The 27,885-nt window shown below is 38.0% G+C and overlaps 1 protein-coding gene across 2 annotated transcripts in view; it reads right to left on the bottom strand.

The window, feature by feature from the left end:
• Nucleotides 1–4,788: 4,788 nt before the first annotated feature.
• The window catches only part of RCAN1 (regulator of calcineurin 1), a 41,277-nt gene continuing 18,180 nt past the window's right edge, over nt 4,789–27,885 (bottom strand). The window contains exons 1-4 of one of the 2 annotated variants that reach the window (XM_031612755.2): nt 13,750–14,012; nt 11,482–11,655; nt 10,388–10,547; nt 4,789–7,511 (exon numbers count right to left, since the gene is read on the bottom strand). In XM_031612755.2, coding sequence (XP_031468615.2) covers nt 7,348–7,511; nt 10,388–10,547; nt 11,482–11,655; nt 13,750–13,836 — 585 coding nt within the window. In that variant the 5' untranslated portion in view covers nt 13,837–14,012 and the 3' untranslated portion in view covers nt 4,789–7,347. Of the gene's footprint in view, nt 7,512–10,387; nt 10,548–11,481; nt 11,656–13,749; nt 14,013–27,885 lie in introns of those variants that run through there. The other variant, XM_031612754.2, reaches the window with a different exon arrangement.

A 27,885-nucleotide genomic window follows, 5' to 3' on the forward strand; every position in this document is an offset into this window, starting at 1 on the left:
TGGTCAGCATGATGACTGGTAAGGTAATTAGACCTGTCCACTTGGTTCACGTTCAAGTGGTGAAGCAAGGTCAGTGAATTACAGATGTGCAACTGGAGCATTAGAAGTGGAAGCTTACTCTCTGCAAAGCTCAAAAATGAGGAGGGTAGGGAGCCAAGAGGTACTTGGTGTTGCATGGTGGAACTGGTGCTGTGGAGTACGTGCTTTGGGAGAGGACACGTTCTTGTGCTCGTGCCAGCTGGAATCAGGGCCATTACAAGAAGGTTCAGCATAACAGCTTCTGTGGGAACGTACATAATGCCAGTGGGTATGAAGAACTTGGAGGACTGCTGCATCCGGTCTGGAGGCATATGTCAGGGCACTGAGGAGCAAAGGGAGAGGAAGTCTGAGCCCTGATGCTCAGGTCAAGCTCTCCTTGTACCCAGACTCCTCAGCTCAGCCTCTGGAGCCTCTTTTGCTTCTCTTTTCCTAATGATTTCACATAGGCTTCACTCCAAGCTATGGTAATGCTTTTATGACCAAAAGAAACAACTGAAGTTGGTGCTGGCCATGCTGCTTAGGACACAGGCAGAAGCGAGAGACAGACAGATGACAGCATATAACCCAAGATGCTTGAGGCTTGGCCAACCTTCTTCAGGCCCACCTGCTATCTACTCTTCTCTAAAATCTTAACATGGAAATCTTTTGAAAAAATAACATCTGCTGAGCACTGGACTTCAGCATAAAAAAAACTTTTTGTAAAGCTTTTTCATCTCTTTAAATGAATTACTGTGCATGGCTGAGGAGATACCAGCGTGGCACTTTCAGTCTTTGTAACTCCAGCATATCTAAGAAGTTCATCTGAAGACAGCTTGGGCAGCTACTTGGTTTCAAAAAGAGCCTGCTTACACAGAATGGAAAAGCAATCAGAGACAAGCCTTTTCCCCGTAGCACTGTGTTTTTTTTTTTTTCCTTTACAAAAATAGAACTCCTTCCAAGTGTCCTTCATCACAAACAAGCCCATTTGCCTTCAGCCAGAATAATGCATGTTATGGCATGCAATAGGCTTGACCTTCAGTATCAGAACAAGGAAGATACTGCATTTCCCTCTCAGGACAGATATAGTAGCATGTATATTCTCTTTACACGCTCTTCGTACCTTTGAATGAGGTACGAAGTACACAGTAGTCATTTAAAAGGCAACTTTGAGAAGTAATTACTTGGCTAAACAAAGATCTCCTTGAAGCCTTTAGGTCATTGTCTGCCCACGTCTGCAAGACTCCTGAGATCAGAAACAGCATTTTTAGAAAGATACTAACAAGACATAGAGGGACATGGAGAATACACTAAAAACACTGAAGACCTGTCACTTTCCATAGAAACAGATGCACTACATACAGAGGTTTGGTCTGGTTTGATGCTGGCAGGCTGTTGAACTGTTTGTCCTTGCTGAGCAGGGGGTATCAACTATAAACTAATGGATACCCTTGTCTTACTAAACAGAAATACTTCAGAACCTGAACCATTGCAGTCACTTCTTGCAGCTTCAAGCCACACAAGTACGCAGCAGGATCAAATTCTCTATTCCAGTACGGGCAAAATCTTACGAGTGGAAAACAAAGAGATATAAAGGGCTAGGCTGTGAAACTGCTTTTTATGCCAAGTCATATATATTTTTTTCAGCCTTCATAAATTGATCATTTGTTTACTTCTCACAACAGTAGCCCAAACAAACCTCATTCAGCTCCAATACTAGTAAAAGGCCAACAATAAAAATAATTTCAAAAATCCCATGATGCTGTTAAAAGCACATTATGTAGCTGCTGTTTCTTTGCATTAGTTCAGTAATAACTCACACTGAGAAATGCTTTTGGATGAGCTTGTCTAAGCCAAAGCCACCCCGTGAATTAGCAACACTTGATATATATATATATATATATATATGCAAAGTATTTGGATTTCACCTTTTACAATGAAAAGTGGCTGGTTACAAAGGTAAAATCATTAACCATCTCCGCAAGCTTGCAACGCATGCTAGCTTTTCATGCCTTATTTTTCCCATTAATTGAGCATTGCAGTGATTATTTCTACTCTCCTTTCCTGCCAGGAAAAGCTTCTCTCTATGAGCTGCTACACCCCAGCACGTACAGTCCTTGTACAAAGTGCTTTATCACCTGGATTAATCACATTTTACAGTAACAGAATGCGTGCTTACTTGCACACAGGGATACCCATACAGAAATGCACAGTTACTCAAGTTCTGGAAGCAATCTTGCCATAATATATGACATCCTCAGTGTGTGCACTGTTCGTTTTCTATGGGTTATAAAGCATGAAGAGCGTAACAGATATGGAAGGCTGTAGGTTGAGATTTTAGTTTTATCTGTACTATTTAATGGCATCGCTTGATATTTAGCTCCACCTATTGGGCACATCCATGTACCTCTTCCAATTCATCAAAATTAAACAGCAACTTATTTACACCTTATGTCTCTGATCACACTAGTCTCGGCTCATCCTTCCCCCAGCTATTAAATACAAGGTTATAAAGCTCTCGAGAGCCAGGGGAAACAAGTATATAAAGGGACAAAGGATAGCAATAATCAAGGGAGGACTAACAACTTCAGTATTTCCAGAGATTTGGACAATGGCAGCATGCATGGGAATTTGATTTGTTCCAAGGCCTGTGTATTTATTGAAGGTATCACAACACACTCTGTGATACAGGGAATCAATTACAGCTGGCCAGAGTTACAGATGGACAGCACTAGAGCAGAGCACAACGATTTGCACCTACGAGTCAAAGAAATGAAGGTTAAACATGTAAATGACAGTGATAGATGCTCAAGAAAAAGCAAATAGTAAAGCAGATGTAATTTCATGAGAATTAACAAAGGTAAGACATCATGGGTGATAGGTGAATATAGGAAAAGTTCATACAACTGAGATATGCTACTACTGGAGCTGAAAATAAAACAATTTCCTGGTACATATCAGTGGCAGGAAAACACGCACCCATTCAAAATGAAGGCAGGTGCACACAAAGTCAGAAATAAAATACAAGGAGATAAAGACTCTGCTTGGTAGATGGTACACAGCAAACTCAAATACAAAGAGAAGATGAATCCAGTCCTGCCAGATCCATTGTATTGACTAATGGTCAACTGAGCCAACTTTCTGGTCTTGCTTTACCAAAGTAGGGTACAGTGTCCTGGAGATGCCTTGAGCATGTCTTATCTTCACTGTTATTGCTTGTATATTATCAGTTGTTCTGTATTCTTGTTCTTAGATAACCAAACGTGAATTACTAAAGGTGTTAAGTAGATAGAATTTTTCTGTAAAATGTTTCCAGAATGCGTTGGACATAATCCAGAATAAAAACAGAGATGATAGAGGAAGTGCAATAGCTAAGTCTAAGGAATGAATTTCTGAACTTAGTTCATGCCTAGAGTACAAGTCTATCCCTTGCTCTCATTTCATGTTTGGAAATGGGAGAGGATTCTGGACATATCACAACAAGAAAGCAAGCTTCACAGATACAAATCACAATCTCAAGTTAAAGAATTTGTCTTCCCAAAGGCATTCTTTCTAGTGTGACAAAACTAAACTTGACTTGGCAGGTGATTATGCTTAGAGCAAAATCCATGCTGTAACTGTTAAAACGGCATGAGGGAGTTGCTTCCCCACCCTTGACAAGTCTGGGCTACACAAGAACAACTAATACACTTGTCTAGTACTTTAAATATCAAAGTTACTACACTTGTTGCTGCTCTGAAAAACAACGCCCTGATTAGAAACAAACCTTAGTCTTACATACTGTGGAATTCCCCTTGATAAGGTTATTAATGTAGTAATGCGTGCATAAGGGCATAACCTAATGATAGCAACGTGTATCACTGAACTGACAACAAGTCTTGCAAGATGACAACAGGTGGTATCTTCCAAGATTTGAGATACAGATGCTATCCTTATGCAGAATGAAAATAATGAAACTGTGAACAATATATCCAAAAAAGAAAAATAAACTAGGTATTCTGTGTAAAGCAGGATGGCTCAGTTGAAACTGCTACTGTTTGAAATTGTGGAACAACTTACCTTATTTTATTAGGTCACGTAAGGATCAATTTATTCTGGTTACTCTACACAGGAGTTCCCTTGGATGGGTCTGCTATTGATGAGCAGCAAAACTTTGCTATTTCAAATAGCTTCTGTTTATGGGGCAATTTATTACAGATATCATAAGTACTGAGTCATAAGTACTGAGAAGAATGATGAGCATTAATATCAATAAATCCTTTCTGCCATGAGAGGATTTCTTTCATCCTAAGGATAAAACTTTCAAAGCATTTTTGCATATGCTTTGCAACTCACCACACTGGATTACTGGATAAAGCCATAGAAATACTGACATTTTCATACTCCAAGAGCTTTAAAAATAGAATTATTCATGCTGCAGAAGAAAACTAGACTAGAAGAAAACTAGAAGATCTAACGGAATGGTAAAGTGTTGATACTGTTATTAAGAAGCATGTCAATTTCTGATACAGAACAATCAGTTTTTAACTGAAATATTTTGGACAACTTCATTTATTAGTAGATGCTCATACTTGCATTAAGATCATGTAAGTCACTTAAGCAGAAGGTTGAGAAGTCTTTCTCTATGCATAAATTTATTTAGTTGATAAGGATGTGACCTGGAATGATATTCTTATCAAGTGTTACTTATTCAAACCAGCAATGTTTAAGAAGCCTAAAGTTCAGATTGTGATGCAAAATCTTTGAATAGCTGCATGTACAAATACCACAACGTTACAAGAAGACAATAAAATATTTTAATTTAAATATGCCCCATACTATACAATTGTATAAAATACCAACGCAATTAATTAAGCATTCATTTAACCAGTTTTTTTTTTTTTTTAAGAAAAAAACAGGGCAAACAATATATTGTAGTAATAATAACAAAAGGTGACACACGCCAAGATACACAACCAGAAAAGACAGGCAGATTACTGTCTCACCATCTTTGTTTACAATTCCTATCAGAAGAATACACTGCAGCCATCCCAAGTCTTCCATCCATGGTTTCCAGTGTCCACCTTTATTAGGCAGATATTAGGGTAATAGTCTGGGAGATCATATTGGTATTTCTTTAACATTCTTTATTTTTAATTGAGTATTAGCACTGCTTTCTTTTTTCCTGGAACAGAAACTAAGTTGCAAATGTAAAACTAATGCAAAACTAATGCTTTGACTGGTAATCATGAAGAGACAGAAAAAGGACCAAACAGACATATTTCAACAATTTCAAGTTGCATGAAGTAAAACACTAAAGTCCAGTAGCAATTTGAGAAACATGGAAAAAATCTTGGAAAGGCTTGAAGACAGTTGTGGCAAACTAACAGGATTTCTCTCTGTTTTATTTATTTTGGGGTGTTAAGAAGCAGTAGATGTATTTAGCTGATTGTTACGCATTAATAAGGCAAATAACCTTAAGCACCTTAACTTGGAGAGAGTGCCACTTAATTAGGTCCAAGATAGACACCAACTGTCAGTGTTTGGTATGCCCTGTAAACTGAAACAAACAACAAGGTCATAAGTAAATGACCTTTAAAATATTCCTGTTCTCTTTGGTCACAGGATATCAATCTCTGTTTTGCTTAGTATAATGACAGGCCTTCAATAAACCACTTACACACCGCACCACAGCTTGGAATGGCTTTGTTACACAACTTGCTTCACTAACATTTTATTTAAAAAAGATGTGAGCCCGTTTAAGTCTACGTTTGCTTCAAATGGCACTGAATTGATTTCTTTACATTAACTCCAGCTACAAAAGTCATCCTCAGACCAAGTGTGGCAAAAGTGAATCAATGCGGAACCAAACAGCTTTGATTTCTAGAAACATTTTGAAAAACTCCAAACATCCCCCTTCTAAAAACATTCAGTGATATCTTCCCACAGATAGCAGTTACTATCTCTTAAAAAAAAAAAAATACACTTACATCAAAGTGAAGATTTCCATTAAAAAAAAAAACAAATAAGAAAATACACTTCTGCCATCTTTTGCCAAACTTGTATGTCATGAGCTATTGTTTTTACACACTAATATATTTAAAAAAAAAACCCAAAGCTTTTCCCATGTATACCCAATACTTAAGTATGCATCATTACTTGGCGTTAAGCATTTCTAAATACCAGCTTGTTTTAGAAGCAAGGCTAAGAAAGTATATACTTATGGACATACAAAGCCAGTAGAAAAAGATACAAGTGTGCAGCTTGTAGAACAGTTCACATCAGGAATGAATGAAGAAAAGGCACTCCATCTCTCTTTGCTGTTCTACACACTGTGTGCAATTTTTCAATCCCTGTTAAATCTGTTTCAACAATGCAGATTTGCTGACTGAATAATGCTCTCATTCTCTCCATTACCATTCTTCTCACTGAAAATGTACATTGCTGTGAACACGTAACATTAGCTTTGTTTATACATTTCAGAATACTTTTCTTTAATCCAAATGAGAAAGTTAAAGTCACTGAAGAAATGTTATCGAAGATATAAATTATTTTAACTTAAATAATTTTAAATCAACTTATTTAAACCACTTTCCTATTGCACATTTTTTTCTACTTTGCTTTGCCTGACAAAATCCTACATAGGCAGTTAAAAGAGTCAAATTTTAAAAGCACAAGTTACGTAGCACCAAAGTAGGGTGCCAAATTAACTGTATGCCTGCTGAAATATGAGTGCCCATATAAACAAATATAAATATATATCTATGTACACATTCTAGTAGTAAGTCCGGGATACTGAGATAATAAATACTTTAAACAATTTCCCAGATCTCCAAAAGCATGTGAGAAACTATAGAAAATAATGTGAAGTTACTTTAGAAGATCAAGAATACACATGCACAAAATCTATTATATGAAAAAGATTTACAATTCCAAATATTTTACCTTTAAAACCACCTCTGTTATCGCTATGTACACCACACAACGACTAGCCTATTAGCTTGAGGATTTATGTGAGACAGAACAAAGAAATCTTCCCCCAGCTGCTTTATAACAGAAAAGCCTACAGTACCCCCCCAGAAATGAACCCAAAGTTAGTCTTATTAGGTCTCAAAATGTCATTTTCTGCCTATCCTTTGTTCCCAGAGATCTGGGAACACACTCATGGTATCTTTCAACCTGCAGCATTAAAAATAAGGATGAAATTTCCTTTATTTTTTTCAGAGCAAACTTACTTTGGAATTTCTCCTACTACAGCTGCTGCTGTTGCCACCAAAGCTGTGACCTGCTGTTTCCACAGTAAATGTTTCCCTTGAATATGCCTACTTGTAACCCTTGAAAACCCAGAGCAGTTCAGCTTAAATGAGAAGGAGTATAATCCGGTCGTCTTGTTTGAATAATTTTTGGTTTGGGTTTCTTTATTTCTTCTTCCACGTCGTTTTCCTGGTCGCTCTCACATACGTGGACAACAACACTAGGGGTAGTATCAGTGGCAGCATGTAGCTCATACTTATCTCCTGAAAGTTAGAAAATTAACAAAACTAGTCAAGAAAAATCCATTTTATAGACAGGTATGAAAGACACGCTAAAAACAAAAAGGACTCATTCTTTAATGTTATCTGTGTAAGTAAAACATTCTTAACAAAAAGTCTGATGCCACAGAGCATTAGATGATGCAGACAAGCATATTACTAACTGCCATATTTACCGCCCAGAAGTGTTTAAGTTCTTCAAAGCAACAGCACTCAGCTGCTCTCTTAAAAAGGGAGTGCTTATATGTTATATACATATAGAAGAGTACACATAAGAAAGCATCTCTGCACAGGCATTCAAGAAAGTGTTCTATATGAGCTGTCTTGAGATTAATTGGAGTGTTTGCTGTTTCGTGCTGTGTTTTCTGTTTGTTTTTATTGTAAAGCATCCACTGTATCATGCAGACAGTTTTCCTCAGCGCTACAAAACCACAGAATCTTCCTTACTCCCAAAAGCTTTTACACTTAATGAGGCTGAATGCACTTTCGCCCACCTCTCACAGAGATGCTCTGATACTGTGAAGCATTCTGTGAAGCAAGAGCTAGACAGCAGGCATCATATGAGGTGAAACACTGAGATATAATACAACCAGCATGTAGATGTGCTAGGATATAAATTTGGTTGACTGCTGATTTGAAATCTGTTTTTGCCACAAGATAAATTATTGTGTCTAAACAGATGTTAATTAGGTTTAATCTTAAGGTTAGATCAGAGAAAGAGCAAACTCTTTCCTCCATTTCCCTGATCAGCTCCCCTTATTTTTAATTTTTTTTCTTGTTACTTTAGACTCATTACCTCTCAGTGGGGTAAACAATTTTTTTTAAGACCTCTTCAGCGATCAGTTGTTTGAGAGAGCTAATATAAGCTACAGGCTATGGCATGCCAAGGCTCAATGGTCTCTACTCTGTTTTCTGGAAGACTGTAGGAGAGGGAAGTGGCAATAAGAGCAACTCCATAGGGAAAAAGAGGTAGAGCCTTAACAGGCTCAACATTCACAATATATATGAAAAACCTCATGGAGAAAAGGATCGCAGATCTGACAGTGAGCTTACTGTAATGCATCTTAATAACATAACTTGCAGAGGAAAAAACAACCAGTTTTTTTTTTTTAGATTAGCAAACTTTTAAATATTTAAGACATATATATTTCTTCCTCGTATTGCCAAAACTTAAAAGGAAAGCAGCAAGCATCAAGCAAGCTCTGAACGTTAATAAGATCAGCAAGCTGTAGTGCTATTTATTTATTCCAAGCGCTTCATCAAAAACAACTTTTATTCCCATGAGCACTGTCTGATGGGATTTCTGTTTCAGAAACAGATTTCACAAGAATAAAATTTACAATGTCAGAACTACTCTTGATGGATGGTTTCAAATAACCATATAACAAATAACAAAGGCTCACATGCTTTGTTTATATGCTTCTGGATAACCAAATGATTTTCGGCAGCATTTTATACCCTTACTTCTAAGTGTGATATTTCTCCTATAAAACATTCTTGCCATTATAATTCATGTATTATTTAAAATGCGGTACTTATTAAAGAATGGCAATAATCCACCCCAGTTTTTACCCCAGTATAAACATAGATATCTGTCTCTCCACAGACTACAAGGGTATGAACTTTCAGAGTTCAGAAAAATTCCCTTGTGGTCTGAGTCACGTTATTTTCAATAGGAACTGTGGATTTCACCTGCATGCAGCCTACTACACAAACAAGCTACGACTGCAGAGTTGATGCACGAGGAGCTACAAGTTCTTTCCCATCCTCTTCCTCTCCTTCCTACTGATGTAATGAGATGTGCTCCCTAAGCTGATAGGCAAACATATAAAGAATAGTACAGTAAAGTGATACTATAAACTACAGTAGCAGTATCAAAGATACAATACAAACCGACTATAGCCATTTGTTCCCTCTCCTAAACCTAAGAGGACAGTTGTGAACAGGTCAAATCAGATTTGTTTGTTTTTGGATATTAAATTTGCACCAACTCTCATTCAGTAACTTGTTTTAACTGAGACATAAATGGTCATCAAGGAACGTGATCATATTAATCCCTGAACCACCCTCAAATGAGTTAGTTTAGAAGAACGTTATGTATAACTCATGACTACTTGGTTTAAAATATGGATACCTATCTGTGGTGCTATGTATTTTTAAGAAATTGATGCATTAACACCCTACACAGTTGAAATGTAAAGCAACTAATGAGATAGCACTAGAAATAAATGGTAGTAAACAATCTGTTAGTTTTAACATCTCCTCTGGCTTGGACAGGGAAAGGTAGAAAGGAAGCATTTTTCTTCCCAGGGGAAAGCAATCTTAAAGCTTCCAATAAATAAGTAAACTGCAGCAGATGAAACTTACTGAGAAGTTGGGAGTGGTGGAAACTTCTTCCTCTTAAATCCAGAAGAAAATTAGTGCCTCAAACCACCATGATATTGAGATAGCAGTGCGTGTAGGAGAGAAACTATCTCAGAATGCAAACAGAGGTAATTCAAATGTAGATCTACACAGCTGTTAAATGTTTTACTGTCCTCATCTGAGACAGGATTTTCCTGTCCCTGCAGGTGTGCAACTACCCAGCTTCCTCTTTATTTTTAGGAAGTCGCTTCTTGAAAATTTTGATGAACAAGCTAATATATCGTTGAAGTGACATTCCTGCTGTTTGTAAATCTCAAAACAGCATATTGTTGAAGCCCAGGCCCTTCAAATGATCCCGTGGAGTTACAGTGTGTGTAAAAAGTCTGTAGCTTCCTTTTTCAGATATTACCAGTGTAATTGGTAAGCAGTAATTCATTTGGAAAAAATCCAGACATTCGTTTTAAAACGCAAACGTTTGTGCTTCTAATGTTTCTTACCTGGTCCTAACTTGGAGATAGCATATAAAAGGTCATAGTTAATCACAGGGGTAGCATCTTCTACTTGCTTCCAACCAACAGGTGGAGAGGCGGGAGGTGAGATCAAAAACTGTTTGTCTGGATTTGGTGGTGCCAAATGCGAGCTTCCAATGTGCAAAGTCTGAAAAAAAGTGTTAAGAGACTAAAGCTATTCCACTGTCATCAATGAATTCATTATTAATGAGGAATTTTAAAGTTTGGATTAGATGTTATGCTGTAACAGGCACTCAAGGTGGCAGCACGTAACAATAGTATTGAAGAGAGCTATATGAAAGACCCAGTATACAAAGTACAGACAAGTCATCACATCCATTTACTCTGATGGAACATGCAATGAAGTGTGCACTTCTGCATCTTCTCATTATGAAGTTTTACAAAACTTTCACCAGAAAGTATCTGCCCTTAAAATACTGAAGTAGGAGGAAGCTGGATATGGGCTTTAAAGGCAAATGGTGTTGAAACTTATTACCACAAGCGAGTGTGGTGAGAATTCTAGAAGGTATATAAATAAACTGGCTCCTTCAGGACTGTCCCTAGGGACATCTGAAACAGACACACACAGGTTAATTTTCCCATTAAATTTACGGAGGAAAATACACAGCAGCTACCAAAAAGCACCCAGATTAGCACATCTTAAGCAGCAGATGCTAGCCAGTCCTAGAGCTGCACTGAAGGCAATCTTGAAGTACAAATGATCTGCAGTAGTGAGAGCCAGATCAACAGGTAGGAGTCCTCAACATGTGCTTCTACGCTTCGGGTTCCCCTACATCCTATTTGAGCATTTTATTGTGTGTGTACTGCTGCCAAATACACTCGGCTTCCCCCACCCAGTGGGAGTTCTATCTTTAACTATGTTGATTATTATCATCTACTCTCTTTCCCCAAGGGCATCAAAGCAACAAAGAGAGATAAGTGCAAAGTATGCTGCACGTAGCTTTGGAAAAACCTAATCAAACCAAAAATTGTGTTCATTAACATGATTGGAGACCTGTGGAAGTTTACCACTATTTAGCTATGCTTTAGTACACTGGAAAGATAATCACAAAAAGACATACCTGTGCAAAATACAGTTTTATTTCCTTTCCAAGGAACTCTGTCTTGTGCAGCTGGACTCTTGCATCTGCCGCAGATAAAGGGTTACTGAAATTTATTCGTACTCTTTTGAAGCTCTTAAAATACTGAAAGGTGATATCTCTGTCATATGTTCTAAACAGCGATTCAAATTTGGCCTGAAAAGAAAGGACCAAGAAAAGTCAACATACAACACTGTGCATTTCTCTGAAGAAACACAGACATAAACTGCAATTGCTAGAAGGAACGCACCGGCACTCTTGAAGATTAATATCATTGTTATAGTTTAGGTTTCTTTTTCTTATTATCTGTTTATTATTAATTTTTCTAACCTATCACTTCTTTTTCTGGTAGCTTTTCCATTCCTTATTAAAAAATAGCTTATCAATAAGTGTCTTATTTAGCAGCATAATAGAAACAGTAGTATTGCTAAGGTGTTGAAAAGAAATGTTTGCCTGACAAAACTAATATTGAAAGGCCTTGAAAAAAGTCTGCCAAGCACGTCTTTGTCTAAGTGTGCAGTTCTCAAGGAAACCAATACAAGACTTTTAACAAAAAAAAAAAAAAAAGAAAAAATCCTATTTGCACACTGAATGTAATTTTCTTCAGTGACTCAGCACACGTAATAAAGGTCACGAACATCGCCTTTTATAACAGCTGTTGCTTTCATTTAGGAAAATGAACGTTAAGAAAATATATTATTACTGAATACAGATTTAATAGCCTCTTCTATTTCTGGAGCTCAATTCTAAAAAAGCACCTACTACATCTTCTAAAAAGACCTACGCACTAACCACAGAGCTTCTGAAGGTCTTCTGACACATTCTGAGTTTTGGCTGTGTTGTAAGTATAGGAGTCAAACCAAAATCTCATACCTTTACAGAACTGCAGCTGACAGGACATTGCTATTCTAACTGCATGAAAAGGCTAAAGATGACCAACAGCTGGTCACGTCCTTGTTGCATTGGATGCCTGTGCTCCTAGGGCACCTATACAAACTTGACTTAGATTATCTTACTTTTTAAATGAAGAATTTATTTATTTGAGGATACCAAGTCAAAGGAGGAAGAAGCATAGGACGTTTTGAAGCTGGCATACTCTTGCAAAGTGTTTGTGGCTCACATTAGGACACAATCAGTTACAGTGGTAGAGATGGATTGAACATGCTGGTATTTTCTCTTCATAAGAGCTTGCTGGAAGCTAACATATGCAAATATATAGAACTGCACTACCTTTTTTTTCCCCTGTTTCATTTTGAATTAGTAGGAAAAACAACAGATTACATAAGGAGACAGTGATTACTTCAAAACTTCATTTTCCTTTCCAAAGAGTTCTGTTCCACAAACTCATCACAGCTACATACATAAACACTATATTCCAAAGATATATTAGAACTAGAGCTGTCCTACTTCTTGTTGAGCCATATTTAAGATCCTTCAAAATGAGATCTGATTACAAGACCCTTTGTAGAGAAAGTCTCTATGAGCTAGCTTCCTGTACTGGAAACAAAGCAAGAAGGAACCATGAAATCTAGCTCTGCATTTCTAAAGCTTTACTCATGTGTTACTTAGGAAAAAAAAAAAGAAAAAGAAAAAATAAGTGGAAAAAAAAACACCCAACTTCAAAGTTCACATTCAGTGTTTAAATTCAGAGAGAACCAGCAAGAGTTGTGCAAAATCTTGTTCCTTAAAGTGTGGGGATTCTATAGGTCGTAAATATTACACAAGCAGTAGGACATTGAACAAAATGTTATTTTTGTCCTTGAGGTATCTTAGCAGTCAACAATTCTCTGCATCAGGACTGTATTACTCACATTGTATTCATTCTAATCAGTGAAATACAGATCCAAGAGAAGTTCTTAATAGTTCTAACATTATTAATATATACAGTGCCAAACAAAAAAGAACGCATGAAAAAGTGTGGAATGTACTGTAAGTTACAAGAACTTCACTACCAAGATTGTAATCCAAGACTGCTGCAAGCACATGAAAGTGAAGAATACACTACACAGACAAGAAATGTCTGGAGTTCAACTTCTGATCTTTTTCAAAACCACACAGCTTAAGATCTAATAATTTCCAGAGCAATTCATTCATATCAAAGCATACCATAGCACCAATGTGACATTTTCTTGTAAGTAAAAAGAAAAAAAAACTATCAAGGTAAGCTGTATTCTAACCAGTTACAAAACGGTACCTACAGACTTAAGCATTGTGGTAGTCTATATAAATAAAGCAAAAGAGAAAGCATACCCTTGTTTCTGCTTGATTGAAGACATCGCTATCTGCCACACAGGCAATCAGAGAACTAAAACTGGAGTTAAAATTTCTAAAATGCATTTTGTGCTTTGCTAAAGCGATCCTTGCTGCTCAGCAGAAACCAATTACTTTTAAGGAAGCTGTTGGTTCTGCAGGCAGCGTTTATAAGGGAAACAAGTCCAGCCCCTCTGAAGAAAAAAAAAAAGGAGATGTTTCAGAGCATCCTGTATGTGACAGCGAATTCCTGAACAAAGTCCTGCATGCTTTGAGGCAGTCAGGAACAAAATGTAAGCTTCTACTGGAAAGAGGTGACGTCAGCACATTAGTCAGCTTCCCTATGCTAATTACCAGTGCTCGGGAGGATGGAAAAAGCAGCTGAGGTTTGCACAGCAGCTGCTTTATCAAGCCTCTTGCAGCATAGTTTCCACTGGTAGTAATTCCATTCAGCACTCAGACAACATGCTCTTCATTGGAATGGGACAACCCATCTTAAGATGGAAAATGTTACTGCTAAAGGACCAAAGTCTAGAGTAATAGGCTGTAATTAGCCAGGAGGAAAATTTCAAGACTTCGGAATGGAAAACAAATCCCTCAGGTCAGTAGCTTTTAGTAAATTTTGGAAAAAATACACAGGCTGAAACACAGAGATTAGGAGGGGTTCATTTGGGAAAATATTTTTTCCCCTTTACAATGAGAATTCATTTTGAAGCTTTCTCCAGTGCAACTAGGTGGATTAGTTTCCATTCCCACTTCAATAAAAACTCAGTCTGAGCCCCAGAAAGTGGTGTTTATTTTTTCTAAAACCAAAGCTTCATCAGAAATCTACTGACAGGGTTTTAAAAGACATCCTGAGCTACATCACAGCAGTGATAAGCTATGAAAGTGAAGTTCCTGAACATTTTCTGGTTTATGAATTTGCATCCTGGCTTCAGAATATTTCTCAAGGAGTAGCAAGAACAACCTATAAAAAATCATTATAATTTTGAACTAATTCATTACATTTGAACTGAAGCTTTTACAAACTATTTGGAACCCTCCCACTTAAATTTAGGTCAAAATTTATAATAAAGTCAAAATTTAAGTGCATTTAGTTCATTTGACTGTAAAATGAGTTTATCACAGAATCATATATTTTCATAAAATACTTGCAAACAATAAGCAGTTGTTTATTTTAGACCTTTTTCACACATATTTAATAATGCATAATTATTCACACAAATAGCCTTCTTAACATCCTCAAGCTTTACTTACTTGCTTGAAGCTAAAGATGGTTACTGTGCCATAGGCCAAAACCCCTGTTTAGCAGTCAAATTATCTGCTACTGTATATAAGCTGGCATATAAGCTACCTTAGTGTGGAAGGTAGTAGGCTTCCTTAGAAACCCATAGTTTAAAATAAGCTCAGATCCAGAAAGAGGTGTTCAGAAGAACAATGCAACATCTAACATAGATGCCATCAGGGAGATTAAACTCAAATCCTAGAAGAAAGTAGTAGATAACAAGGATCCTGAGCTCCTAATGTACTGGCTGCCTGACAGACAGAAAGAGGGGAAGACTAAACAGCTCTTTCCCAAAGCTCACTAGAAGATAGGATGCAGTGTCTAGCATGCAATCCAATCATTCTGAGATCTGGATGTGGCACACGTACAGGGAAAACTGGTTTGAGTTCCCAAGATCACCACCTGTACTCAGAAATGCATATATGTAAGGAGCCATCATACCAAGATGTAAACTTCCTAAGGTAACACAGAAAATCATGCAGAGCATTTCTTGAATCCTGCCCTTGCCCTGGAATTAGGTCATTAAGTGTCCTAAAGACTTCACAAGTGGAAGCACCGAGCATGACTCCATAGACCAGTGGTCTAGATGCTCAACTGGAAAAGATGGCCATGAACCATTTGGGCATACAAGGAAACTGAAAATAGGCTTTTCACATCCTGAGGTGAATGCTGTCACTACTGATAAGTAAATATAGAAGGTCTCCATGTAACCTGATGAGGAGTCAGAGTCATTTGACATACTCTGAGGCTACCCAGGTGAGTGTATTTTGTGGGTGGTGGGTAGAAAGGATGTTGCTTTTGAAGAGCCTCACTGGATCAACATATGATGCATTTTTCAAGCTGCTCAATAGAAGCAAACCTCCAGGAAACTCACTGCAGACCTTTATAGCAAAGAGTATGAAAACTTCCTAGCAGTTCAGTGGTTAAAGTTCTTTAGAAATCTTATCATGGACTCAGCTGCAAGTAGAACAGATAGATTCTAGGTATGTACATCTCTTTGTAATTCCAGATTTACATTTGAGTCCAAATCCCATGAAGAATTAAAAAAACAAAAAAAAAACACTAGCAGATTGCTACATTCAAGGTCAAGTACATGCTACTGAGGATAAGGCACAAGTAAAACAACTTTACAAGTCTTCCTAAAGCCATTTTTTCAAATCTAACCTCATAATTTAAAATAGGACTATAGCACTAAGTTGTGAGTTCACTAGAAGCCAAGAGTCAAGGTTACAAAACCACCATTACAAAACCCTATGTTGCAATGTTTCTTCTGTGTTGCTCACGTTAACATTTGCTAAACCCACATACTAATAAATTACCTGGAACAAGAACATTGCAAGACTATCAGCACTTGGGGATTTATGGTTCTGATGCTACCAGAGTAGTATTTTTTTCATCCTTGAACTTCAGAGAGCTTGCTACTTTGTCTTCTCTGAGATTCCCTACTGACCTCATGACTATAATACAGAAAAGAGCACAAGGGTAAGGTCACCTGCTTAAAGATATAGGCCTTCATCCAAGTAACAAATGAAATATTCGATACTTCACTGGTGCAACTGAATGCTGCTGTACTCAATGATAAGAAATGAAATGAGTAAGATTAAGGTGAAGTGAGAGCACAGTTGGCCCCACAGTTTACCTTTCCATTGAAGGGTACAGATTTTGGAGCTTAATTCTTCAAATTTGAGCTCTGTCTCTAAAAACTGCAAAGGACAAATTCACTGAAATATTCCTTAATCTCAATAGCTCCTGACAGATGCTCCATTAGTAGCACATTCCAGACATAGAAATTTGACAGTTTTTTTCTGGGTTGGTTTTCTGGGAGAAAAGAAAAACAACGATTGAATGTCATAATTAGTTCTATAATTTAACCTCCGCTTGCAATAAAGTAGGTAAGGCATGACAAAGGAGGAAATGAGACCAAAGAAATAGAAAAAAGGTAAGTCACAAAAATGACTGGTTGCTGCTGCTATGTACATCAAATCCAACAATCCAAGAAAAAATTAAAATGAAAAGAAACACTGGTAACTCTGTAAGTGATCAAAACAACCACCTCACAGGCTATAAATCAGAATGTAGACCACGCTTTTCCCTCATCACTGGCATACTTCTTCAATTACCCTTGGCAGTTGCTCCTTTTGGAGTCCCTGTACTCCCACTATATATACTTGCTGAACCTCTGCTATCAACATACAGTTTCTATTCCTGTCTTCATGCTAATTATCTTGCCTTCACCCTTATTTAGGGCAGGGATAAACATGCTGAAGTTACTTAGGATGAATAATCATACTTGCTGGTTTCATCTTCCTAGTAGTTGGGAAAGGAGAACGATGGGCAGACAGTAAATAACAAACTTACTATACAGAGAAGTCTAGGGTCAGAAGTTATTCAAGAGACCTAGCCTATACTGTTCTGCCGATGAAGGAATAGGAAAGCCATATAGCTGTGTGCAACGGAATGTGAAAAGCTGATAAACATTCCTTTCTAGAACTCAGCAGCAATCTAAAGCTTGGCTTGAACATAAATTCAGGTAAAAAGGAAAGATCTTCAGAAATAAGACCCACTGAAACTACTGGTGAGCATGTGTTCTCAACAGTGTCTTTTTCCAACTCCCTCTAAGCACGCTCTTCAAACTAACAGAGCATCAGGAAATGCTAACATTCAGCATGGTCAGAAAACCTTCATCTCCCTTTCAAGATTAAGGATTTGAGAAATAGGTTGTTTTTCTGGGGAAGCTTTTTGTGTCGTTCATTTGATCGTTTGTTACAGTTTTGTTTGGAAAATTACTTGATGAGCAAGAGAAGCCACCGTGTCAGCTGGCGCACCCGAAAAGCCAGTAGTGAGAGTAGTGAGTTAATCCACTTGTCTTAAGACATCTGTACCGTTCTTAGTCTCATTGTGCTATCCAAAAATAACAGGAAAAAAAAAAAAAAAGAAAGAAATCTGCCAACCCCACTTCCCCCTAAACAAAAAATTTTCCACATGTGAAGACTGAAAAGAAAACTGCATGATTTCTTTTTGCAGGTCCAACAGGATTTATTATCAAGTAAAAACAACTGACAGATCAATCATGTTTGTCTATAATCCTCCCCAAAATCCTTACTTGAGGCCGAATGCTGGAGACTGACAACCTTGATGTCTAATTCAGAACACTAAAATGGCCGCACACCTACTTATGTAATCAGGCACTAACCCAGTCCTTGACACAGCTGTACAAGGCAAATCCAGATCAGAAACAAATGTAATGTACAAGAAAGGCACCGACAAGGAGGGAGTTAGAATTATCATACAACCAATTACAGACAGTTTCTTCTGCTTGGTGATTAAGAAAAACCTTTAGTTATTCCACAAAGCCATACTCATTGTTCTACTCATTTGTGACATTATCAGAAAGGTATCACAGGCAAGTATGTACGTCGAGTAGTACATTAGTAGAGAAATACTCAAACACAAAACAAAAACCCCCAAATAATCAGTATTATAGACTGCAAAAAGTATTTGCAAATATATTTACAGAAAAGAAATCACAGAGAGCAGAGCAGTACAAAGTACACAGGCTGGTTTTCCAAATTACACAGAGCTATGTGAAGTATATTAAATCAAGGTAACACCCACACAGTGACAAAATGGAAAAAGAGGCATGAAGCATGGAGCTAAGACTCATCATCAGCTCCTCTCATTAACTTTGTTTATAACGTGGAACAGCAAACAAATGACCATTCACTATTTCATATGTGAATAAGAATTATAGTCACAATTTCCAGCCATAAAAGTAGAGGCAAAAATGTGTGCAGCTTCAAAATTTAAGCATCTATTATGGCATCTATATCATGCCATATCGTAGAGTAACAAGGGAAAAACCCATTTGTCTTCACTACAAGTTATGCCAAGCCCCATATGGGGAAGCCTTAAATTAAAAAAAAAAAAAAAAAAAGTATTAAATGACTAGAGAACTCTGAAGTGCTAGATGGTATTTTCAGACAGAAAAAGCAACTTTTCAAAATAATCCTTGAATACTTGTCACAGAGCACTAATGCAGCACAAGCATCAGTACCACATTTGGCATGTCAGAGTAGATACTTAACGCATATAGACAAGGCTAAAAGCCACTTGCCTGGGTGTAACGTCACCTATGCTTTGGACTTAGCTGCTCTGGGAAAAGCTTTTCTTTTTCTAAATAGAAGACACAACAGACGACTGAGTGACCATTTTTAAAGATTTTAAGTTCTAGTTCTTGAAGGGAACTTATAAGCAGGAGGGGAACCAAATTTTTATATGGTCTGATAGTGATAGGAAAAGGGGGAACAGCTCATGTTCGAAGAAATTCTTTCCTCAGAGGGCGGTGAGGCACTGGCACAGCTGCCCAGAGAAGCTGTGGTGCCCCATTCATGGAGGCGCCCAAGGCCAGGTTGGATGGGGCCCTGGGCAGCCTGAGCTGGTGGGGGGCAGCCCTATATCCCCTCCTTCCCAAACAGGACAAAGTTTGGTTTCAAACTATCAAAACCAACCGTCATAAAGATAAGCTGTTGCTTAAAAATGAATGAAAATGTCTGAAAAAGACTGTTCAATCCAGCTCACGTTTGGAGAAAAGGAGATGCAAGAAAAAAAATAATTAAATTAAAAGTTAAAAACCACAATGAATCTTTAACCAAGGCAAATGTCAATAGGACTATTCTCATTCAGATATAGTTGGATTGCTGATTTGTTTATATTTAAGTAGAAAAGGGGAAGAAAAAGTAAGAGGGACAATCCAATCTAAGTCATGGAATCAGTGCACATGTCACACTAGACGAAGCCAACTATGGAAAGGGAAGGGCAGGAAATCCTTAAGCAACTCATCCGTTTTTCCTTAAACTTTTTGAGGGCTTCTATAAATACAGGCATCTATATAAATCTTTTCCTCAGAGCAGAGACTAAAAAAAGCGGGAAAAAGGAAATAAATATAGATGATCTTTGGAGAATTTCAGCTGAAAAAGGACAAGGACTTTTAAAGCAAAGTGTATTAGTAAATCAAGTTTGCATACTATAGAAAAAGTATCTATAAACTATTTACAGCAGTAGGAAGCTATTAAAAAAAAAAAAAGGCCTCTCTTCCCCCATCAAAAAGTGCTATCTCATAAACAATGGGCAACTATGAAGTAAAGGAAGTGTTTTCTTCCTGCCACTATAACTGGGAAAAGTCACCAACAGACTGACTCAAGGTTACTTATTTGAATAGTAGCATGAGAAAAAAAAAATCTAGACAGTAATTAACAAGTGGATTTCCAAGATAAAACAATTCAAGATAGTAGGAGACAGACAAGCTATACAAAACAGCTACTAAAACAAAAATGGGCTCTCAGTTAATTATTTTGAGTGAGGGGGCACCATCCGAAGACGAACGCTTTGCTTTGTAAAAGGGGAACAGCTGTAAAGTTATTTATAAGTTAGATTCAGTAGAGGGAGAGCTCTAGGGGACAGGGCACATGCTTACTGTTGGATTCATGCATTCTTTGCACGTCACACATACTCTAACAGTTACCACAGCTGGAGTGCTGCAACGCTACCTCTGCACGTTGCCCATGCAGTACATTGAGCTGAGGGGCATTAAGGAAATTTTGGTGCTGGGCTTGTACACTGGTATCTAAAAAAAATAACAGGCTTAAGAACTTAACAGAGACCAAATTTTGATGAGATGAACCCTTAATACTAGCTTTGACATATATATTTTTTTTAATGATGCAAGTAGGATTGTATTAAGCAATTGGAAAATGAAGTGATGAGGAACAGAAGTTCTCACATAAGAAGTTAGAACTTATGAGAAAGAAAGAAAGTATATAGACATAAATATAGAGGAACAAAGTTATCCAGATATTTCTCAAAGTAGTCTGTCACTGGATCTGTTACTGTATCTCTCCTATTACAGTTCAATCCCACAACTCAGAATATTTTACTCGAGTCCTATCAAGCTGAACCCTGTGTGGTTCATCCAGATGTCTTGCTAGGAAGTACACACCTTCAGAACTGCTGCCTTCCATCCAGGAGCTGGAAGAAGCATGCACAACATAAAAAAAACTGCTAACAGAGCAGTGAACCTGAATTCAATTTATGATTTTTAAAAAATCCTGTAAGTTGGAATCTGTTTTTATATGAGTCTTACAATTACAGTAAGACATATCTTGTAAAATAGGAGTTTTTTAAAAAACCAAATTCTGAGTTAATTGAGCAGGGTTATGATCCAGATTTAAATATCAAAGCTGTCTTTTAAATAGTTGCTTGTTTTGTTTTGTTTTTTTTCCCTGTGTGTAATACATTCATCAGAATAAAACCTTCCTATCAGCACTTTATTCTTTTTGATATCACTTCAAGAAAAAAAAAAAAAAACTGTCTGGCTCTCTAGTTTTATGAAACACACACTGACCATCACATGTGAACTTGTAGCCAAGAAGGCCAATGATATCCTGGGGTGCATTAAAAAGAGCATGGCCAGCAGGTTGAGGGAGGTGATAGTTTCCCCCTACTCTGCCCTGGTGAGGCCATTTCTGGAATACTATGTCCAGTTCTGGGCTCCCCATCTTGAACAGAAAGACAAGGATCTCCTAGAGAGAGTCCAGTGGAGGCCTCCAAGATGAGGGCCTAGAGCACCTCCCTTATGAGGTAAGGCTGAGAGTGCTGGGACTATTCAGCATGGAGAAGACTGAGAGGGCATCTTATCAACACTTATAAATATCTAAAGGATGGGAATCAAGCAGATTGAGGCCCAGCAACAGCACAGGGGGCAGCGGGCACAAACCAGAACATAGTAAGTTCCATCTAAACGTAAGGAAAAGCTTTACTGTGAGGGTGACAGAGCACTGCTACAGGCTGCCCAGAGAGGTGGTGGAGTCTCCTTCTCTGGAGATATTCAAGACCCACCTGGATGCTTTCCTGTGTGACCTGCTGTAGGGAACCTGCTTTAGAAGGGGTTGGGCTCTGTGGTCTCCAGAAGTCCCTTCCAACCTCTCCAATTCTGTGATAACAAGAACAATAATGCCACCATATCAACTGAATATTTTCTAAAACAAACCAAAGATTCTAAGATACTTTTATCTCATGGTGTATGTTCTATATAACAGGTGATCATAAAAGACAATTTTGAGAAGGAAAAAAGGCAAAAATGGATCTGTTATTCTTATTTGTGTCATCATCTACTTATCTATTCTTCCAACTCAAAATCAAAAGTTACCATGAGACACTGGAACAAGTAGCCTAGTGAGGTTGTGGATACCCCTTCCCTAGAAGCATTCAAGGCCAGGCTGGATGGGGCTGTGAGCAACCTGGTCTAGTGGGAGGTGTCCCTGCCTATAGCAGGGGATTGGAACTAGGTGATCTTGAAGGTCCCTTCCAACTCAAACCATTCCATGATTCTATGATTACAAAGCACAAATCACTGCATATTAAAGATCCGCATAAACCAGTTTAAGAAGCCAAACTACTTTTCTGAGCAATCTAAGCAAAATCTAGTTTTCAAATTGCTTCTGGCACAGCCAGAGAGTGTTTCAAAGGTTTCTGAATCTACGAACAATGATCTCCATGATCACTATTTCCCATCAACAGGTTAAATTCCAAAGTTACTTAATGCTAGAAAACTCTGAACCCAGCTATCATTTCCACTGACGACTTTGCTGCTAATAGCATACTAATCTTTGTTTCAGCATGACTTAAATCATTAACCTTACTCTTCAATTTCAGAATGCAGTGAAATATGACATAACCTACAATACATTAAGTGAAAATTTCAAAACAAGTGATCCCTGGTAGGGGAAAGAAAACCCAATCAATCCAATCTGACTAAACTCAAACATAACTGGAGTTTTTGAGCCGCAATGAAACTTCCGTTATCACATTTGGGAAATCAAATCAAATCACTATGGCTGGTTCAACAACAGCATTTTATCATCAATTCTACCTATATCTTCTTATTGTGACAACAAACCAACAACTAGGAATTTTGCAGCCTGCAGAGTCTTCCAAAACTAACACACACTCCTCAAAGTTAATGGAGGTTAAAAAAAAAAAAAAGAAAAAAGGCAACTTGGGCCATTGCTGCATTGCTTAAAATTTCTTAGCTCTCAAATAGATGTGAATTGCAATCTAAACTGGCTTCAGAAACTTCCAGTTAACCTACTGCTTTTCTTGATCTTAACTCAATAACTTTTAACATAATAGAAGGAAAAAACTTGACAGGAGATTACCTGCATCTATTTCTATTGTTTCAAAAGGAAAATAAAGAAGAAAACCTGCTCAAATTAGTTCAAACAGCTTGTAATCCCATTAAGAAGATTGAAACTACAGGTTATGTCCTGAAGATGCCTGTCCTTTCAGCAGAAGGCATCTAAGATTTTGACAACCTATGTGGTGCATATAAGCTATGGAAGTCAGTAAGGTTCCTACAAAGCCAAGTGCTGAACTCAGCCATTTGTCTGCACATAGAACCTATCCACTCTACAACTACTCCACTGATGTAAAAAAAACTAAAAATTCAAATAACCCACTGATTATTTCTTTTCCTTACACATTCTAAAAGCATTGCCAAGGAGGAAAATAGTGGTTTTTATTGAACAGACTTTTTTTTTTTTTTAATAGGAGCTTAAAATGCACTAATTGTCATTCTTACATTGCATAGTCTACTATGTTTAAGCAGAATATAAAGAGCTGTGTTCTATCACAGGAGGGCTATTTACAGATCAAACGTGTGACGGTTTTCCAGCCAACCATCAGAAAAATACCTACAGTGTACTTAATCCTTCCTTGGAAAAATCCATGACTTACACTTCCATTTCCAAGCATTAAACATTAAATTCCTGTTAACTGACTGGTAACATAAAAGTGGTAATTTGGAAATTCCACAAGAGAATACTTGAGTAACCAACTACACTCTTTTAGAGATATTTTTAATATAACAACTATAATTCAAAATTTAAAAGCTCTATTTTTACTCCTGCAATGAATTTACCCAAACAACCCATAGTAAATGGATTGCAATTTTGCCCTCATTCAAGTATTCTGATGGAAATAGACGTTTTCCATACAGTATATTTACTGGCAACTATTTTTCCATTCATATTAAAAATACCATTCCACTTGGAAAAATGACTTTGAAGTGCTGAGAAGTAGCATTCAAAATATGCAAAACTGCAGTGACTGAACAGAACAGTGGACTTCTGAAAAAAGGATCTTAGAATCTCATATAGTGCAAGTACTCATAGAATCATAGAATGGCTTGGGTTGGAAGGGACCTCAAGGATTATGAAGCTTCAACCCCCTCACCACAAGTAGGGCCACCAACCGCCATATCAAATACCAAACCATACCAAATACTAGACCAGGCTGTCCAGGGCCCCATCCAACCTGGCTTTGAACAATTCCAGGGACTCTAGAAGAGATCAACAAGTTCTGTTCAATTAAGTTTGTTACATTGAGAGAAAATATTTTTAGAAGAATAGGAAGCAAAATGAGAATGACTAGAAAATATCTGCATTGCACTGTCAGTATACATGGATTGATTATACAAACCAGCTGTTCAAATGGCCTAACACCTGGGCAGAACCAGCGCCAAAGTGGTCTTCAATAAACTGGCTGAGAACACATCTCCCTACAGAAAAATCTAGAACAAGTCCTTCTCATTTGTTCAAGGAATGATGCTTACTGAGCGAACGTGTTAATCTGAAACTGCATGACCATGACACAATGATCACTAGTTCTCCTGATCAGCATTAGAATTTCAACTCACTCATCTACACGTCAAAGCCATCTGGCACTTTGGAGCTACGAAGAATCCAGTCTGGAGTACATTCTGTCTCTTTAGAAAAGAGAAGAGCAAGAAATATTTGTGACTGCTGTACACCTAGGAATTATGTCAGCAAGTCCACAAAGCTTTCTCACCTGGACAGCAGAAAACAGTCATTACAAATACCACCTTAAAAGGCTAGGAATTTCCTAGGAGCACTGTACATTCAATAACAGCCTATAACCCTATATCTATCTCTGAATAATCTCTTTGGGACACTATTTAGTCCTTTAAAGAAGAAACTTTTGAAGTCCACAACAAGCAATGCAGTCCCTTTCCCTCCCCTTCATCCCCCTTCATAGCTCCTCACATATGGATAACATATGGATAAATCCAGAAGAAAAATGTACCTTACAGAGATAGGGAGAGTTTTTTTTTCAAAGTCATCAGACAAAAAAAAAAAAAAAAGGGATTGCCTCGAGTGTCTTAGCAATCAAGACACAGGGATAAAGATTTAAAGAATTTGTGATTAAAAATAGTTGTGTGAAAATACTGATGGGGCAGAGCAGAAAGACGATCAAGGAAAAGGCATGCAAAACCCAATTGCAAGATACTCTGGCATTAGTCAGCCAGTCAGGTTTTGTGAGCTTCCAGACAAGCTAGAACAAGTACCAGTGTATGTCACCATACATAAAGAAGGAAGAATTCAGAATTTTTTATAAGGTGGCTGTCAGGAGCACACATAGCAGAGTAAAGAGAGATGATTTGCAGTCTGCGCAACGTGCTTAACGCATAAAGGAATTTATAAGCTTTAGGACCTTATTTAATTCATACACTATTATTTAAAAGAAACAAAGGGAAAAAAAGGTTACCTTAGGAAAATGTTCATTTTCTGTTGAATTTCCAGAGAATTTGCAGCACAGAATTTAAGAATGTACTAAAAGTGCTAAAGATGGAACTAAAAGTGCTAAAAGATGGCACTTACCTCAGATGATTTATAAGTACTACATCCTAATTTGCAACCTGAAAAGTTTATTTAGCATAGCTCTTTCTTAAAGCCAAGAAGCACACATGCTAAGGACAGAAGGGCCAGAAATAATTAACTATCCAGTGAAAGTGCATCAGAATTAGGGAGAAAAAGAATCCCAGTGGGCAGGGAAGTGCAGTAACGGGTTCAAGATTGGTTCTGTATACAGAGACAGGGAAGATTTCATTTTCAGTGTTAATGCAATGTTACCTTGTACTGCTAACAATTTTTTTTATTTTAAAAGCTTTCATGTTAGAAAGATTAAATGCAATCATCTTTGAAAAAAAAGCACAAGAATTGAGACTTGACATGTAGTCAACACTCACAGCTTCACGTCTATGCAAAGATGTCAGTAACTCCAAGCACAACAACCTCCACCACCAGTCTTTGGAATGAGCTGGTGCAGTCACAAGAACTACTGTAGGATTTGCTGCAAGGAAGCTTGAAAGCCACACTTCCTCACCACGTGTCCTTCTTCTGGCATTTCTGATATACCCTTTTAGCACTATAATGGTGTATTACAGAATCACAGAACGGCCAGGGTTGGGACGAACCTCAAGGATCATGAATCTCCAACCCCCCTGCCACATGCAGGGCCACCAACCTCCCCATTTAATACTAGACCAGGCTGCCCAGGGCCTCATCCAACCTGGTCTTGAACACCTCCAGGGACAGGGCATCCACAACCTCTCTGGGCAGCCTGTGCCAGCACCTCACCACTCTCATAGTAAAGAACTTCCCCCTGACATTCAACCTAAATCTCCCCTCCCTCAACTTAAAACCATTTCCCCTTGTCCTGCAGTTATCTACCCTTTTGAAGAGTTGACTTCCCTCCTGTTTATAGGCTCCCTTTAGGTATTGAAAGGCTGCAATGAGTCACCCCACAGCCTTCTTTTCTCCAAGCTGAACAAGCCCACCTCCCTCCTCCTGTCTTTGTAGGGGAGGTGCTCCAGTCCCCTGATCATCTTCATGGCTCTCCTCTGGACCCTCTCCAACAGCTCCCTGTCTTTCTTGTACTGGGGGCTCCAGACATGTACACAGTACTCCAGATGGGGCCTCACAAGAGCAGAGTAGAAGGGAACAATCACCTTCTTGTCCCTGCTGGCCACCCCTCTCCTGATGGAGCCCAGGATACCATTTTGCTTTCCGAGCCACAAGGGCACACTGCTGGCTCATGTTAAGCTTTTCATCTAACAAGACCCCCAGGTCCTCCTCCACAGGGCTGCTCTCAAGGACCGCTCCTTCCAGTCTGTATGGATGCCTGGGATTCCCCCGGCCCAAGTGCAAAACTCTGCACTTTGCTGTGTATTCACAAGCCCTGTTCAGATCATGCTTGTCAAAGCAAAAAATAAAAATTCAAGCACCTCTATGCTTTCACACAGGTGAAACACTTTGTAGAACTTGGCTGATAATTATACTGATAACACGAAAAGAAATATTTGCTATCACTCAGCAAAGGAATATTTGGCCAGCCTGCTAAATATGAGGATAATATTTTGAGTCAGTTCTCTGAACAATAAAGAGTAATCAACACTGCAGCATACGTACATTAAACTTATTGAGTACTGATGGGTAAGCCTTTGTTTTCTACAGTTGTTTCAACTGCACAGTCTCTGAATTTGCTCAGTTGTTACAGTGAAAGTAGAAGTCTGAGAGCCAAAGCGGACAATACGAGTAACAGTTTTGAAAGAGAACAAAAGAGGCTCCCATCTTATATTATGTCAATGGAGAAACACAAGCAGAGAAGGGAAGTTCAGGAAAGCAAGCAAAGAAATCCTCTGAACACCATAAAAACTTGAAGATTTCCCCAAATTATCTATACCTTTTACTTGATACTACATTTCTCACTTGTTTCAAAATAAGCATTTTTTAGAAATGCTGCATGAAAGTAAAAGAGCTCAACTGCAATTGCTTGCTATTCTAGCAATAACTTTTCTTACTTATGTATTTCCATGGTTTTATAAAATCATGGAAAGTTGCACTATTTCCTGATAGCAGAAGGCAAAGACTGGTCACTCATTTGACTAATTCATTCCACTGGGTTTTCCATATGTGATTCATACATACTGTACTCCT

The sequence above is a fragment of the Phasianus colchicus genome, chromosome 1, assembly GCF_987193195.1.
Source record: "Phasianus colchicus chromosome 1, bPhaCol1.hap1.1, whole genome shotgun sequence".
Classification (NCBI taxonomy): Eukaryota; Metazoa; Chordata; class Aves; order Galliformes; family Phasianidae; genus Phasianus; species Phasianus colchicus.